Genomic DNA, 18,971 nt, shown 5'->3' with positions numbered 1-18,971 from the left:
GTGCTCCGTGGGGATTCTCGTCAAATTGCATTATAATTTAATGCGTCAGTCAAGAGCTACTCATTTATTCGGACAGATAAAAGGGGCTTCTCCTTGTAATCTGTATACGCGGTCTTTTTTTTAAACTGCATGACTCTGCAGGAGGCTTGCCGTCAACAAGAGGGTTGTGTGCAGTGGTGGAAAGTAACTAAGTACATTTACTGAAGTACTGTACTTGAGTACAATATTGAGGCATTTGTACTTTACTTGAGTATTCCCAATTTCCAATACTTTTACTTCTACTCCAGTACATCTCCGATCCAAATATTGTACTTAACTCCACTACATTTATTTGAAAACTTTAGTTACGAGTTACTTTGTAGATTTTGATTATTACAAAACATACATTAACCACTTCAGCCCTATATACATTTCAGCCTTTTGAAAATAGCCGATCTACGAGCTCACAAACGCATTGTGAGCTTGTAGATCGGCTATTTTCAAAAGATTTGAAAACTTGTGAAATGGGACATTCTGCATAACGAGTACTTCTACTTTTGTACTTTAAGTATATTTTGATACCAATACTTTTGTACTTTTACTCAAGTAAAGTTTGAATTCCGGACTTTTAGTTGTAACAGAGTATTTACATTGCAGTATTGATACTTTTACTTAAGTAAAAAGGTACCTGAGTACTTTTTCTACCACTGTGTGTGTGTGTGTGTGTGTGTGTGTGTGTGTGTGTGTGTGTGTGTGTGTGTGTGTGTGTGTGTGTGTGTGTGTGTGTGTGTGTGTGTGTGTGTGTGTGTGTGTGTGTGTGTGTGTGTGTGTGTGTGTGTGTGTGTGTGTGTGCTTCAGTGCATGCATGTGCGTCCGTGCGTCTGATTCCGTAAACCACTGTACTGATTAGCACCAAAAGTCTTGTGCACACTGCCTGCCAGTAGGCCAAATAAGTACCCCCGCAATGTCTCTGCACAAATGGAACCAAATGGACTCGTAATGGTCCATTTGTACACTCTCAGAGTTAAAGACCTGTAAGGGTCTTATTTGGACCCCCTGGCGGGCCCCAGAACCGGGCATTGAGAACCATTGCACCATAGGCTGAGGTTGCCCTTTCGTGGCCCCGCGTATTTCAGCCACAAAAAGCGACAAGATCAAGGTTATAAGATCTAAGGTTAAATGGAAGAGCAATATGTTTCCTACTGTAATGACCGTCCAGGACACATCAATCTGTCCCAGAATGGATTCAGTCTGAAGGCCTTTTTAACAAAATGTTATAAATTCCTTTTATATATATAAAAAAAAAAAAAGCATTACTGAAGTTCATCATTCACTGTTTCTGTTATCTGCAATAGACGTCATACAAAAGGTAAAAGGCAGCCTTGAAGAACTTTATGAGAGGGTTTTTTTTTGTCATCAATTTTTCCCTTTCTCTTAAATTACAGCTTCTCCAGAATGTCCTTTGCAATTGAATAGAATAGTGTGCGTTGCTAAATCTCTCTCCTCTCCCCCCCCCCCTTTTCTCATTCCATTTTTCTCTCTCTCTCTCTCTCTAACACACACACACACACACACACACACACACACACACACACACACACACACACACACACACACACACACACACACACACACACACACACACACACACACACACACACACACACACGTGCGAGCGAGCGCACACATAAATAAAGTATTTTTTGAAAAGGTCATGTCATGGTGCATCTCCATCCAAAGTGCAGTTGGATCATAGAAAGAAATTTATCTTTTTTTTTTCTCTGCGCAATTGGCATGATCCAGTAAATTCATTATGTTATTCCTGATTTTATAACTCTGTGGTTCTCCTCAAGTATGATATCTTAACTAAAGCCTAAGTCAAAGACGTACTGGATTGTGACAATTTCCCAGTGTGGACTATATGCTCAGGCTAATATACTACAGTCAAAGTCAAAATCTCAAGGCACACCTGTTTTCATATTGGAATTTGCTTATCTATGAGCTTGTAGATCAGTTGTTTTGAATAATAATAACTTGAATGCAATAATAAAATGATTGTCACAAAATCACAACTGACACACCCTGGACTTGTCTCACGACATACCAGTGTGCCTCAGCACACCGTTTGGGAACAACTGCAGTACAGTATTGGCCAGTTAAAGTTATTGGTCTCAGTTCTCTTTGTTTCTATGTAAGTGGTTCTCAAACCTTTTCATGTCAACGACCCCCAAAATGATATGTATTTCACAGCGGATCCCCATCTCAATTTATTTTGTTCCAGGGACCCCCAGCGGCAAAGATTTGAGTTACAAATGTTAAAGGGATTGTAGTTCAGAGATAAAAAAAAAGAAAAAAACTATTGTCAAACACCGCACCTCCACTCCCCCCCCCCCCCCTCATCATCAGCAGTTCGTTTCCCCGACCACCAGGGGGTGACGCAGGGGGGACTTCTAAACGTGCCGAAAATAGGTTGCTTTATTCGGATACAATGGTGTCACTGCCCGCCCCTGCCGGTTCTCTGAATTTTTATTTTTAAATAGGCTCTTTCATGATAAATTAACCACATATATGAAGTTAAACAACTAAATTCTATCCAAACAATATCTTAAAAGTAAATTCCGTGCCTCAAAAAAGAAGTTTGAGAGCGTTTTAAAAACGAAAGTAAAAAGTTGAAACTGCCTACAGAGAAAACAATGGCGGCTCGTTCCATTTTTGTCGGCTGCACTCGGTCCCATTCGGTTTTACCCGAACAGTTCACACGGACGCGCACGGACGCGCACGGACGCACACATGCGCGTCCATGCATTTACGTCCCGGACAAACATAAATAGTAGGGAAAATACGGATTTCAGAAAGAGGACTGTGTTTCAATGCAGGAAAACACCCAGCATCATTGTATAGTGGCTGATAGAGGGGAAAAAATGCAAAATATATATATATATAAATATTCTTAAAATGTAGGCTTAATGTTGCCTACAATCCCTTTAACTTTTCAAAAATACCAGATCTACAAGCTCATTGCGCGGCACGAAGTAACGCGCTATGAGCTTGTATATCTGCTATTTTTTAATAGCCAAAGTATAAAACATGGTCAAAGTGGTTCAAATCTAAAGTGACATGCTTTCCCGATTCCCGGCAGAGTCAGGTGTTGATCATTATCTACCTCAAACATTTAAGCTCAATCCCCAAATCCTGCCCAGCAGTGGGCCATAATTCCATTTCACATCATTACAACTAATTGCATTAAAAATAAATAGTAAATCAAACAATTATTCACAATATTTAGCACAGCTCCATGGATGCTCTGAATGTGTCTATCAGAGGGAAGCTACACTGTTTTGTCTTAACCACGTAAGACCTACAGTAGTTACTTTGTTGCACAAGGAATAGTGAAACTTAACAGATCTGCAAGCTCACAGCATGTAGTATTGTGACACTTTGTGGGCTTGTTGATTTGCTATTTTGGACAATATGTTGATACAATTTGCACAAAATAGGGTTAGGCCAGTGTTAACCAAAAACCCTTAATACTTCATTGACCGGGGTCCCCCTTGAGATGTGTTGTGATCTTGTAGATCTGCTGTTTTTGCAGAATGTTTGCCTAATTTTGCTTAACGCTCACGAATACGGACGCCCGGATTGATGTGGTTAAAAAGTGTGGACACATCATGTAAATGTTTGTCAGGTTTTGTGTTCACTCCCTGGTGCATTTCTTGAAGGTGATGTTCTCCCAAAAAAAAAAATGAGAAAAGGGAAGAAAAGATCAAAGGATTTTGAGAGTGCACCGTGGTTTTGGCAAACATTCATCGACACAAATAACCTCGGCAGTCAGCGGTCTGAAAATAGTTTTATTAAACTTTTATTGAAGTAGTAAAAGCAAGGCTTTTAACCCATTAAGACCTGGAACACTGTCATTTTTTGATTTGAGCTAAAAAGCTTTATTTTACACTTTGGCTATTCAAAAATAGCAGATATACAAGCTCATAGCGCGGCACCGAGTGCCGCGCTACGAGCTTGTAGATCTGCTATTTTTGAAAAATCGTGAAAATGTGTGCAAATCTTTGAATATATATATTTTTAAAGCGAATATTTTTAACTCAAATTTTTGCTTCTGGGGGGTCCCTGGAACAAAATATTTTGATGGGGGTCCGCGGCCAAATACATATAATTTTGGGGGTCCTTGACATGAAAAAGTTTGAGCACCGCTGATATAGAAACATACGTTTTTCAGAAAACTGTTGGGATTTAGGAGACATGTAGAATCGGCTTCAGGTCTTAAAGGGTTAAGGAGCTGGATTGAATGGAAAGTAAAAAAAAAGTAAAAAGCATCTTGTATATCAAAAGGCGGCTTTTTTGAAGCATGCACATTGCGCGTGTTTGTTTTTGTGTCGTGTGAGTGAATCCTCTCTCTCTCTCCATGCATCCATTGTGTTTTGGCGTGGAGAGGTAGGGATGAAAGCCCATACATAATGCATGGTGCCAGACGGGGTACAGTAGCACTCTCTTCAGTATCATGGCTTGAAGGTGAAATTACCTGCTACATACAAGCCGCCCGGTACTCTTACTAACCCATTAAGACCTGGAACGCATCTGTGTCATTTTAAGATTTCTTTGGCTATTCAAAAATAGCAGATAGACAAGCTCATGGCACGGCACCGAGGGGCGCGCTATGAGCTTGTAGATCTGCTATTTTTGAAAAATCGTGAAAATGTCTGCAAATCTTTGAAAAACATTTGTAACTCAAATCTTTGCTTCTGGCGGGGGGGGTCCCTGGAACAAAATATTCTGAGATAGGGGTCCGCGGCCAAATACATTATCATTTTGGGTGGTCCTTGACATGAAAAAGTTTGAGAACCACTGATATTATAGCAACTTTAGTAAAAAAACAAAAAACAAAACAGTGTTAGGATTTAAAGACATTCGTTGAATCCCCCAGAAGCAAATGGTAGCGATTTCAAGGTGAAACGGGTCAGCGCTGTACACTGATAATAAGTTTAGGCTAGACCACTGGTGTGAACCATCTGCGGGTCCCGTTCTGAGCCCCTGTAATTCGGTCGAAGCAGCTGGAGGGAGGGGAGGGCTGCAGATGGTCCGAGTGGTGCAGGGGAAACAGTGTGGGACCAACGGGCCCTCCTCCTCGTATGATCTGATGCTTCTCGGGAGGACCTCCCTGTTTCTAAGTGCTTTGAAGTCTTTGTTATGGAGGGGAACGGGGCCGGCACCTGAGGTGGGGTTCCCCGGTTTCAATTTATAGTACAGTACATATGTACTGGAAAGCATCTTGCAGTGGTGGAAAGTAAGTACATTTACTTAAGTACTGTACTTAAGTACAATTTTGAGGTATTTGTACTTTACTTGAGTATTTCCAATTTCCAATACTTTTACTTCTACTCCACTACATCTCAGAGGCAAATATTGTACTTTTACTCCACTACAATTATTTGAAAACTTTAGTTACTAGTTACTTTTCAGATATAAACTATGATATTATGAAACCTACATTAACCACTTTAGCCCTATTTTATACATAGGCTATTTGAAAATAGCAGATCTACAAGCTCACAACGCGTCGCAGCGCGACGCGTTGTGAGCTTGTAGATCTGCTATTTTCAAATATTTAGTACTTTTACTTTTGGTACTTTAAGTACATTTTGATGCCAATACTTTTGTACTTTTACTCAAGTACATTTTTTATTTTGGACTTTTACTTGTAACAGAGTATGTTTATATTGCAGTATTGGTACTTTTACTTAAGTAAAACATTTGAGTACTTTTTCCACCACTGCTGAGGTGGGGTTCCCCGGTTTCAATTTATAGTACAGTACATATGTACTGGAAAGCATCTTGATGAACCGTAATAGATTGTCTTTGTGTGAAAGAACAGCTACTGATTAGGAACATTATTCGCACCTGTGCCTGATTACCGATATCCCCTGCACCTGTTAAAAGCCTTTGAAGTGTGCTCTCTGTGTGGTTATTGAGAGTCACCAGTATATTACGATGACCACTTTTCAATCTGTTGTCCCTATTTAGGGCGTGACATTAGGCAAACGTTATCCCAAATTCGCCGCAAAATGTAAAATTGTCTTTACATTTATTTATTTTTACTTTAAAAAAAAAATTAAAACCAAAAACAATAAGTAAATCTAACAATAATGTTAAAATAGTGTAGCCAATCTAAACGGTTAAAAGAAGAAACATATTTGAAACTCATTCATGTCTGCAGAGAGAAAGGCGGTTGTAATGAATGGCGTTTAAATGAGTGTTATTTGAAGGAGCACGGTCTGTGTGTTGATTGCACCGCTCATGTGGTCTGGGTCAGTACGAGGAGCAGTGAGAGAGAACAGTGTGATAGTAGGAACATCCCAGCAGGCTCCAGATGGCTCTCTAACACAGCCAGACAGTACATGTGTCCTCCCATTCACTGTGTACCAGCCTCATATGGATGTTAAAAGTCTGGATAATTGTAGGGTATTTTAAGAACCGCACCAAATAGCCTTATTTATCATCCGAATGGCCCGTGTACCCATTTCACTTTTGATTAATGAATGATACATTATTATTTTTGTTTGTTTGTTTGTTTGTTTGTTTTTTCCCCCGGTAGTTGCGTGACCAAAGACACCACACCACAATACATATCATTGACAGCTCCACCAACCCCCCCCGTTTGACACCATCCGTTTTGGGGGGGGGGGTTCTTTTTTCCTTCATGCCTGCCCCTATAACCGGAAAGGTACTCATTAATAATTCCTGTGTTATTTTCTAAGGTATGTGACAGTCCCATCAATATTTGTGAGCGTAAACAATTCTCTCTTCCAGAAGAAGCCACAAAACCACAGAAGCAAAGAAGCAAACATACGGGGCAATGCCATCAGGTCTATAGAGCGTTTCTAGAGCTGCGCGATAGACAGGTTGAATCAGGGGCGTAGCCACGGGTGGGCATAGGTAGGCCTGGGCCCACCCATTTGGTTTTTCTGCCCACCCCCCAAAAAATTAATATATATATATATATATATAACTTTTTTAATTAAATTATTTTTATGTCATATTCAGCCATTTTCACAAACCCGCGAAATAAGCATCAGAAACCGCTAATTTTCGTGCATGTGTGCCCACCCACGACTCCCTAGGCCCAGCCTCAGCTAGCGTTCTGGCTGTTTTATGTGTGATCGCGTCATAAGTGCGAGTCGATCTCAGTATATTGGTTATGGCTTTCTTGTTTACATATACTGACTGGATTGTCCAGTGGTTCTCAACCTGTGGGTCGGGACAACCGAGTCAAGCTAAATGTAATGCATCAACTCCTACAATTCCAAGTGCTTATAGCAAATATACAAGCTCACAGCGTGTCCCCTCGTGACGCGCTGCGAGCTTGTAGATCTGCTATTTTGAAAGATCTTGAATTTGTGCAAATCTTTGAATATATATATTTTTGTAAGCGAACATTTTTAACTCAAATCTTTGCTTCTGGCAGTCCCTGGAACTAAATATTTTGAGATGGGAGATAGCGGGCAAATACATATAATTGTGGGGGTCCGCCTTGACATGAAAACGTTTGAGAACCGCTGATATAGCAACATAAGTTTTTTCAGAATAAGGTTAGGATTTGGAAGACATTTGTAGAATCATCCTCAGGTCTTATTGGCTTAAATTAAAAGCAAAACGAAAGTTTTACATTTTTCTGTTAATGCAAAAATATGCAATGCTGTGATCCAACACTGTCAGGTCCAACACATGGTATTCTCTCGACACAGCTTGTTGGCTCGCGCAATTTTCCAACAATTCCGCCAATTCCCTCGGAAAACGCTGCAAATGCCTAGAACAAAGCTGACGGCCCACTTTTGTTCCGCCTTTGCAGTCATGTACTGGAAATAAGTCCCACTGAAAACCAAATCAGTCCAAGCCTATTTAGCTTGCTGCTCGGCATGTTACGGAAATATGTTATAAAGATATTTTAAACTGTATTTCCGTGAACAGAAATGACAGATGAACGATTCATGTCACAGCTTTCGCGAGGTGGAATTACAGACTCTCTGTAGCATTCAAAGATCATGAACTATATACATACACCTTGGCTTGAGAGACTAAACACATGGTGACAGCCATGCTAACATTAGCTAAGACCAGCGTCCCTCGGGCAGCACTCGGCGCATGGACAAACATTGAGTTGGACTGCTAGCCTTGTAGCTGGAAGGCAGTTCTACAGTATTGCTGTTTTTTTTTATCGGAAATCTATTGTATTAATGCAGGGGCGTCCAAACTATTTTTCAAAGGTGTCCATACAGTATTTGACTACATGAAAATACCTTAGGGTCGACTGCATCTCCTGTCAATACTGTACCTTTGTTTGGACCATAAAAAGTCACATACTAAAGCATCGCATTACAACAATTTTATTTAACTACAGTGCAATATCAATAGTTTAATGATAATAGTTCTAAGTTAATTTCCTTTGTAGGCACCACAGTGGAAAAAATAAGGCGGTGAACTTAACCCTTTAAGACCGGGAACGCACAATTTCTTTGGCTATTCAAAAATAGCAGATCTACAAGCTCATAGCGCGGCTATGAGATTTTTTTTGCAAATCTTTGAATATCTATTTTTTAAAGCGAACATTTGTAACTCAAATCTTTGCTTCTGGGGATTCTGCAAATGTCTTCTAAATCCCCCCAAAAAACGTATGTTGCTATAATGTCAGTGGTTCTCAAACTTTTTCATCTCACTATATGTAGTTGGCCGTGGACCCCCATCTAAAAATATTTAGTTCCAGGGACCCCCAGAAGCAAAGATTTGGGTTACTAAAAATTTTGAAAAAAAAAAGACAAATAAATCTAAAAAATTACCCAGACGCTTCCCCGGTCTTAAAGGGTTAAAGAAGGTCCAAGGCAGCTCTGTTCAGTTCAAGTAGAAAATATGTTATTAATCCATATGGCAAGGAATAAAAAGAAAACGCAGGTGACCAACGAGTTTCGTCAGGGTTTCAGTTTGACATAATTACAGACCCATGGCCACGCATCGCTTCTTCATCTATTATCAGATCAATAGTTTTTTTGTTGGCTGTGTGTAGCTAAAATGCAAGCCAATCTTCTGCGCTGTGAACAAAACAAAAACAATTTTTCCACATGCATGCACTGCATCGCTATCATATTTACAGTCCATTAAATTGTCTTTTGTTCAAGTGGCAGTCTAGCCACATGTAACCAGGTGTGAAAAGGTTAAATGGAAATAGCCTTTCTTTCACATCTTGAGAATGAAACCACACAAGGGACAAGCTGTTAGGAATCCTTACAAATCCTTACTATCTGCCCAGTGCCCAGGTTAATTTCAAAACACTAAGAAACTTCAATGTATGAATTTCACTGGTGGGCCATAATACATTAACCCATTAAGACCTGAGAAGATTCTAGAAAGGTCTTCTAAATCCTAACAGTTTTTTGAAAAAAAATATTTTCGAGATTTTTCAAAAATAGCAGATATACAAGCTCGTAGCGCGGCACTCGGTGCCGCGCTATGAGCTTGTATATCTGCTATTTTTGAATAGCCAAAGACATCTAAAGCGACACAGATGCGTTCCAGGTATCAATGGGTTAATGAAAGAAGCTGTTGTAGATCGTATAGCTTGTGCAAACTACAGAACAATCTCTACAATGTTACAATATTACTTTGTGTGTCATGTAATTATGTTACTTTTGCAATAACGGACAACAAAACACCCTCAACTGAAGTGCAAAAGGACTAGGAGTGGTATTAAATGGAAGAGAGCAGGCTAAATGGACTAGAGAAGAATGCCACAATAATGTCATTAATATGCTATTTGAGCAGCCAAAATTTCAATGTCATGATGGAATGAATGCCCAACAACTCAGAAGCGGCAGCATTCCTCTATTGAGCTGGGCATAAAAATAAACCTGAATACAATTCTAGAATAGTGAATAGTAGTGAAACTGCATTATCATTAGGGTGCATGAATCCTTAAAATCCTTTTTGTAATGATTCATGCACACCAATGACAATGCTATAATATAAAGTAAAGTATCCATTACTTTATCTTATAGTTCAATTTCTACACCAGGGGTGGACAACCACCTCGTTTTGATCCACCAGCTGATCAGATTGGCCTATTGAGATGATCAATTGAGTTGATGAAAAACAACAATTATTAACCATTATTGCTTGATGTGCAAAACACATTCTATGCTACTGCATTCTATGTGTTACACTGCCTGGCACTGGGTTATCACGCCAGCCTTTGGAAAATGACTAAGTGATCATGTGCCCAAAAACGTTGCCCACCCCTGGTCTACACAAATGGAGGTTGTCATGCTTCCCAGGCTCTTACCGTCGCCGTTTTGTCTTTTGCAGCATGAATGAAATATTGGGTTTGGCCCCTGCATAATATTTAAACTGTTTGTAATGCGAGTGTGCATTAAGTGCGACATCATTCAGAATTCGTGTACGGTTTGAACCACATTAACATCGACAGTGACACGATTCCCCTCTTTCCACTGGAGCTGCTGTCTTTCCTTGTTAAGGTGACGTGTAACCCTGAGCTACTGCTCCACAATACTGGCAGTAGAAAGCTTTTGGCTCTTAACACATTAACCGCCAAGAACGTAGTCCTACGGTCCGTTAAATCCAACTGTTAAGCGCCGAGACCGTAGCCCTACGGTCCACGGTCTTTTCGCGCTATTCACTTCCGGGTTCACTTTCGGATTTTTTTTGATCCACTTCCGTTTCCGGTTTGATGACCGGAAATAGAATTATTTGGGATCCGGTTTTGACGATCACGCCCGCTCCCATTCTACAGACGAAACTGAAACTCAATTCTCTTCCTGTAGTTTTTTCTCCTCGCATTTCACTGTTTAACGTAATCCGCTCTAACTACAACATGGATGCCCCGTTTGACACGCGATCTTCACTGGGAGATACAGGGAGATCTCGCGGATGTAAACAGACCGTGTAGAGCTCAATCTTAAGGATTTTAACAAGATCTATGGCGACATGAAAAAAACAAAAAAACAACAAAAACACCTTGGCACTGGTGAGATTATGAGATTAACCTCTGGCGGTCGATGTGTTAACCCTTTAAGACCGGGAACGCATCTGTGGCATTTTTTTGGCTATTGAAAAAATAGCAGATATACAAGCTCGTAGCGTGGCACCGAGTGCCGCGCTACGAGCTTGTAGAACTGCTAATTTGTGCACATCTTTGAAAATATATATATAACATTTGTAACTCAAATCTACATAAGTCTTCTAAATCCTAACACGTTTTTTTTTTTTTTTTTTTTTTCAACGTATGTTGCTATATATCGGTGGTTCTCAAACTTTTTTTTCATGTCAAGGACCCCCAACATGATATGTATTTGTCCGTGGACCCCCGACCCATTTCAAAATGTTTTGTTCCAGGGACCCCCAGAAGTAAAGATTTGTGTTAAAAATATATATATATATATATATATTCAAAGATTTGCAGAAATCTTCCACGATTTTTCAAATAAATAATAGCAGATGTACAAGCTCATAGCGCGGCTAGGAGCTTGTAGATCTGCTATTTTTTGAAAAATGTGTGCAAATCTTTGAATATATATATTTTTTAAGTGAACATTTTTAACTCATGTTACAACTTCCCGGGGGTCCCTGGAACAAAATATTTTGCGATGGGGGTCCACGGCCAAATGAAAAAGTTTGAGAACCATTGATATTAGAGCAACAGTTTTATCACAAAACTGGTTTAGAGGACATTTTGTAGAATCCCCTGAAGCAAAGATTTGAGTTACAAATGTTCGCTTAAAAAAAATATATATATATTTGAAGATTTGCACAACATTTTCAAAATGTTTAAAAAAAAATAGCAGATCTACAAGCTCATAGCGCGGCACTCGGTGCCGCGCTATGAGCTTGTATATCTGCTATTTTTGAATAGCCCAAAGAAATCTTAAAATGACACAGATGCGTTCCCGGTCTTAACGCGTTAAAGGGATACTTCACTTTCACATAAAATAAACATTTAAAAAATATATAAAAAATAAATGAAAAAAGTTTTTATATTTATTTTTAATGTTTATTTTATGTGAAAGTGAAGTATCCCTTTAAGGCCGTGACATGCTCAAAGCGTCACTGATGCAAGCATCCCTGACTACACACGTCAAGAGAGAATAGAAAGAGGTTACCTTTCTCTGTTGCTTTCAACCCAAAATAGATCCGAGCTTTCATATAGAGACGCGCGAACAGGTTTTGACGCGTCCAATTGGTGCCTCCAGGTGTGGTTTCAGCCGTTGTAAACAATGTTTGATAACGTGTGCAACTGACGCTCGCAGCGTGTTCAGGGGGCTTTAACCCATTGAGACCTGGAACTGTCTCATTTTTTGATTTGAGCTAAAAAGCATTATTTTACACTTTGGGCTATTCAAAAATAGCAGATATACAAGCTCATAGCGCGGCACCGAGTGCCGCGCTACGAGCTTGTAGATCTGCTATTTTTGAAAAATCGTGAAAATGTGTGCAAATCTTTGAATATATATATTTTTAAAGCGAACATTTTTAACTCAAATCTTTGCTTCTGGGGGGTCCCTGGAACAAAATATTTTGATGGGGGTCCGCGGCCAAATACATATCATTTTGGGGGTCCTTGACATGAAAAAGATTGAGCACCACTGATATAGAAACATACGTTTTTCAGAAAACTGTTGGGATTTAGGAGACATGTAGAATCGGCTTCAGGTCTCAATGGGTTAAGGGGGTATTTTCAGATCGCTGCAGTGTCCGAATGCTTAATTTATGCCTCCATCGTGGTACGATGGAGGCATAAAGTAGCCAATCTACACGCATAGTGAGCTTGTCGGCACTTGACGCCGGCATACGACTCGTCTCGTCATGAATCCTTGGACTGAACTGGGCTGAACTAAACCATTGGTTCTCAAAAGTGGCGTCCGGGGGACCCCCAGGGGGTCCTTGGCGGGGTTCCAGCCTTCCAGGGGATGTCCCCAGCAAAATGTGTTAATATAGCATCACAATAATTTCAGCCACTTTTACCTTTTATACTTTGGCTATTCAAAAATAGCAGATCTACAAGATCATCTGCAAAAAAAAATGTAATCGTGAAAATGTTTGCAAACCTTTAAAGCGAACATTTGTAACTATAATCTTTGCTTCTGGTGGGGGTCCCTGGAACAATATGTTTAGACATGGGGGTCCGTGGCCAAATACATATCATTTTGGGGGTCCTTGACATGAAAAAGTTTGAAAACCACTGACCTAAACCCTATATAGCTTGTTGCCCGGAGTCCCTCATGAGGTCTATACTAGGTTCCCTCCTTTTGTCGTTCTACACTAAATATCTTTACAGCGCGTTGTGAGCTTGTAGATCTGCTGTTGCTCCCCCCCCCCCCAGAATAGGGACACTCGGGTTCATGTGGTTCAAGTCAGGTCAAGGCTATCTATAACCCGGGTCTCTGCCAAGGGTTCTGGTTGTGCAGTTATAGACACCGTACGTTCCATCAACGTGCGGTATTTGTCTCATTTTATTGTACACAGCACCACCGTCAAGACTGCAGTCACTTCCTTTGACTGAAAATACATTTTCTCATGCTATGCTGTACCTTTTGCTTCAGCGTTGCTTACCAAAGCACTTTTGTGTTCAGCACTACTGTCTAGATAAATCTGTTACTGACTATAACTAAAGTATAACAGTACAATTGGCTGATTTATTGCAATTGCATTATTATCTGCAACATGCTAGCCACCGCCTATATTTCAGAAATTATTTTTCTTCTCCATTAACCCTTTAAGACCGAGAAATGGGAACGCATCTGTGTGTCATTTTAAGATGACTTTGGCTACTCAAAAATAGCAGATCTACAAGCTCATAGCGCGGCACTCTGTGCCGCGCTATGAGCTCTGCTATTAGATCTGCTATTTTTTTTTTATAGTGAAGATGTGTGCAAATCTTTGAATATATACATTATTTTTTAAAGCGAACATTTTTTACTTTGTTAGAAACTTATGGGGGTCCCTGGAACAAAATATTTTGAGATGGGGGTCCACGGCCAAATACATTTAAAAAGGACTTAGAAGACATTTGTAGAATCCCCCAGAAGCAAAGATTTGAGTTACAAACTTTCAAAAATATACATTCAAAGATTTGCACACATTTTAACGATTCTTTTTCAAAAATAGAAGATCTACAAGCTGGTAGCGCGGCACTCGGTGCTGCGCTACGAGCTTGTATATTTGCAATTTTTTAATATCCCAAAGACATCTTTGAATGACACAGATGCGTTTCCGGTCTTAATGGGTTAATAGCCAGGAAGTTGCTGACATTTGGCATTTTCAATGGTTTTTAACAGTGCCTGTGTTTCTTAAGGGCACACTGACTCAGTCAGATATGCATCTTTTCCACTGTGCATTTGTTCTCTTTTTTTTTGTTGCTTTCTTTCTTTATTGTGCATCAACACCAGTTAATGCTTCATTTAAGTGTGTACCGGTGCCATGTCCCGAAAATAGCCGATCTGCAAGTGAGTTTGTAGATTTGTGGTGTGCGACACCAGCACGCAATAAATACAATTTAGGCTTAGGCCCCTCGGTCTCCTTTCCTCTTCACTTTATCTGAATAAGCAATTTTTTAATACATTTTTTAATAGGCCTTTTTGATTTTCATTTCATGATGGATATTCCACTACTTGTCTTTCTATTTCAAGTATCTGGGTCGGGTCTGTCGGTTCTGTTATGGTCTTAATTTTAACGATTAGTTATGTATCACTTCCCCCATTTTCTAATTAGCGAGCCCGGAGGCTATCTTGTGAATAGTCTAGACAGCACAGAGTCTGCACACAGATTCAAGAAACAGCCAGTGATAGATTCTTCTGATACCTTTCCAAGAACGTCTACTACAGCCGATCATATATGGGCCATTATTTGACTTTTTTTTTTACCACATCAGTATCAGCAATTATGCCCAAAAGTTCAGTTCATGTGTGTATTTTATATTTACATGTTTGCTTGTTTATTGTATAATTAGAGTTAAGTGTGTTCTTGGAGTTTTAACATATGTACCAAATTTGTATCTGTCAAAACGTTATTTTTGTTTAATTTATTTGCTTAAAAGTTGAATGCTCTTAAGTAGAAGCTACAAATCTACGTTTTTCAAATTGATTGGAAAATGTTTCAGACTTTTTGACAAAATATCAGTCAAAACATCACCAGTGGTCTAGGACTCTCCAAAAAGATTGGTATCGGCCACAAAACTCTTGCTTTGTTTGCTCCCTAATGTCCTACCATCTACAGTATGAAATAACGTGTGATACAGGCCAGGAGAGAAGCTGCTGTGTAGTGCTAAATCACCATGATGTTTTAATTGCTGTGCTTAGGTTTAATGAACTGTTGTGTTGTCACCATGATGATTCAGACAGTGTAGCTATGGATATGTGCTGTCTCTCTGGACACAGTTAGAATGACAGTAGTGCTACTTGCTGTAGCTTTACATATACAATACACGTGTACATACTGTACATACACAATTACGCAACAACTGCTTAAAACTCCTTCTGGATAAACAGTGTAGCAGCACATAGAATCCCAGTCCATGTTTCAACTTTTAAGTGTTTTTTTTTTGTGTAAATTAATGCAAAAGTGTCACGCAAAAGTAGCTAAACAATGTAGATATCTGCTATTTTCACCATATCTGAAACAATTTCAAAGTGAAAGCGGTTAATTGTCTGTGGGTTTTATACATGTAGATTTTAGCTATCGTTGCTATTTGTTGTACTAAGTATTTAGGGGGGCTCAAGTGATTAAAGCACAAAGCGATGTTGTACCAAAAGATGGTATGAATATCTTTTTGTGACTGTGAGTGTTAAACACTTTCACATCTCAAATAAGCGTCCAATGTGCTATGTTGATGTGTTGTGATCTCCTGTACAGGAAATAGGGCATTCTCTCCCCTTTGCATATCTAGGTCAGCAGTCGTGGAGATAATATCTTTTGACGTTACAATACCGGCTGGATTTAACTGACATTTTCTCTCTCTCATTTTGTCTCTCTTATTTTTCAGACCAATGCACGGTGACGAGGTCATACCTCTTTCTCCACAAATTCTGGTTCTTCAGCACCATCTACTACTTCGGTAACTGGGTATTCATCGGGGTAAGTTCAAGGACGTACTTTAGATGTCAACAATCCTGACAAACCTGCAGTATGGACAGGGTGTAGAAATATATTATGCCACCTTCTTATCTTAACCCATTAAGACCTGGAACGCATTTGTGTCACTTTAGCTTTCTTTGGCTATTCAAAAATAGCAGATATACAAGCTCATAGCGCGGCACCGAGTGCCGCGCTATGAGCTCGTAGATCTGCTATTTTTGAAAAATCTTGAAACTTATTTTTTTTTATTTATAAAAAAAAAAAAACTGTTAGGATTTAGAAAACATTTTTAAGAGTCGCCTCAGGTCTTAAAGGGGTAGTTCACCCCCAAAATAACTTTTTTTCTATTGATTACTGACCATCTGGAGCCTTGAAGTCATAGATTTTTTTTTGTTTTTGTCACATTCCTAAGCCAATAATTTGATTATAATAAATGTGTCCCCATTGATTCCGGTAGGAGACACAAATGCATTTGTGTCTCCTACCGGAATCAATGGGGCTAAATTTATTATAATCAAATAATAAAGGAAGGAATGCGACAAAAACAAATAAATATCCATGAATTCAAGGCTCCATGGGGTGAGTAATCAATAGAAAAAAAGTTATTTGGGGGGTGAACTACCCCTTTAACACATTGAATGCCAGAGTTATTTCAGATTTTTTTGCTGTTTTATGCCAGAGGTTTTTCATTGAGAAAAAAAAAGTACTCAGGAGCCGAGATACAGAATTTTTAAGTTTTAAGTTAACAAGGAAGTGGATGGGAGTTTAAATCTTCTGTGAATCATATCTCCTTGGTCTTTGGGTCAAATTTAAAAAAAAAAATGTAAAAAAAAAAAAAAAAAATGTTTTCTTATTTTTTTTCCAAAAAACGCATCTATGCGTTCTTGGCACTCAAGTGATGGATTCAAAAGAACGCAAAGAACGCATACATGCGTTCTTGGCACTCAATGTGTTAACTGATTCACTGCCAATCACGTAGATCTACGCGAACCGCTTTAAAGCCGCCACGTGACAATCGCGTAGATCTACGTGAAGTGAAAAAAAATTATATATATATATATATATATATATATATATATATATATATATATATATATATATATATATATATTTTTTTTTTTTAATGTTTTTTTTTTCCAATTTCACCCAAAGACCAAGGAGATATGATTAGTTGAAGATCTAGACTCCTATCCACTTCCTTGTTAACTTAAAACTTTAAAATGCTGTATTTCGGCTCCTGAGTACTTTTTTTTTTCCAATGAAAAACTCTGGCACTGGCTAAAAAAATATGAAAATACCTCTGGCAGTTAATGTGTTGGGTTAAAAAAAACAAGACAGGTTTATTTGTCACTCACTCATATGGTACAAGCATTGAAATGTTCAGCAAGGACTGTGCTAACACAACGATATAAAAATACAAATGCAAAGATATTTAATGTTTTGCGAAAACAGGAAGGGGGCCTAGTATAGCCCTGGGGGACTCCGGTCGATTAAGTATAGGGTTTAAGTGGCAGGTATGTTCTCTTAACCCATTCAATCCGGGGACGCGTCTCTGTCATTTTAGATTCCTTTGGCTATCCAAAAAATAGCAGATCTACAAGCTCATAGCGGGGCACTCGGCTCAGCATGTAGATCTGCATTTCTTTTTTTTATGTGGAAAATAAGTGCAAATCTTTCTCTTTTTGTTTTAAAGCGAACATTTGTAAAATATTTAGTTCCAGGGACCTCCAGAAGCAAAGATTTGAGTTACAAATGTTCGCTTTAAACAATATGTATTCAAAGATTTGCAAATGTTTTCATGATTTTTCAAAAAATAGCAGATATACAAGCTTATATTGCGGCACTCGGTGCCGCGCTATGAGCTTGTATATCTGCTAATTTTTTAATTGCCAAAGAAATCTTAAAATGACACAGATGTGTTCCCGGTAGGCCTGTCCCCGACTAAGGATTTGTTTAGTCGACTTTTCTTTTTTTTTTGGGCCAAAATACATTTTATTTCAAAGGGCCAAGTCTACACAGTTTGTTTTGTCTCCAGCAGAGTTTCTAGTGTCTCTATCTCTCTCTTAAGAGGTTGCACATGAACTCTGCAGCCGCACTGAGGCGCTCCAACACAAACAATACCAATACAAAGACGAGGAATAAGAAGAATAAAGTGGAAGTTACGTGTGGTTGCAGGTGTAGACTTGGCCAAAAAACAATTTAAAACATTTTTGGCCCTTAAAAAAAAAAAAATTTTACTTAGTCGACTCGGACCCCCCGCGACTAACCAGTCGACTAGTCGACTTAGTCGAGGTCAGGCCTAGTTCCCGGTCTTAACACATCCACTGCCAAGGGCTAATCTCATAATGTACTCACCAGTGCCAAGGTGTTTTTGTTGTTTTTTTGTTTTTTTCATGTCGCCATAGATCTTGTTAAAATCCTTAAGATTGAGCGCTACACAGTCTGTTTACATCCGCGAGATCTCCCTGTATCTCCCAGTGAAAACCACGTGTCAAACGGGGCATCCATGTTTGAGTTAGAGCGGATTACGTTAAACAGTGAAATGCGAGGAGAAAAAACTACAGGAAGAGAATTGAGTTTCAGTTTCGTCTGTAGAATGGGAGCGGGCGTGAGCGTCAAAACCGGATCCCAAATAATTCTATTTCCTGTCATCAAACCGGAAACGGAAGTGGATCAAAAAAATTCCGAAAGTGCACCCGGACCGCGCATGCGCGAAAAGACCGCAGCCCGTAGGGCTACGGTCTCGGCGCTTAACAGTTGGATTTAACGGCCCGTAGGACTACGGTCTTGGCAGTTAATGTGTTAATGGGTAAAGCCACAGTGGGGAACGTGCAGAATAAGGAGCGGCG

General features: G+C 39.3%; 1 protein-coding gene across 1 annotated transcript in view; it reads left to right on the top strand.

Annotated features, from left to right (window-relative positions):
* lmbrd1 (LMBR1 domain containing 1) overlaps positions 1–18,971 on the top strand; it is a 170,812-nt gene that overhangs the window by 146,121 nt on the left and 5,720 nt on the right. Inside the window, exon 15 of the mRNA XM_080448670.1 lies at positions 16,031–16,122. Coding sequence (XP_080304796.1) covers positions 16,031–16,122 — 92 coding nt within the window. The remainder of the gene's footprint in view (positions 1–16,030; positions 16,123–18,971) is intronic.

This window comes from Gymnoscopelus braueri (genome assembly GCF_963280865.1).
Source record: "Gymnoscopelus braueri genome assembly, chromosome: 14".
Taxonomy (NCBI): domain Eukaryota; kingdom Metazoa; phylum Chordata; class Actinopteri; order Myctophiformes; family Myctophidae; genus Gymnoscopelus; species Gymnoscopelus braueri.
Note: the sequence above shows the minus strand (reverse complement) of the source record. Positions and strands in the feature narration are given on the sequence as shown.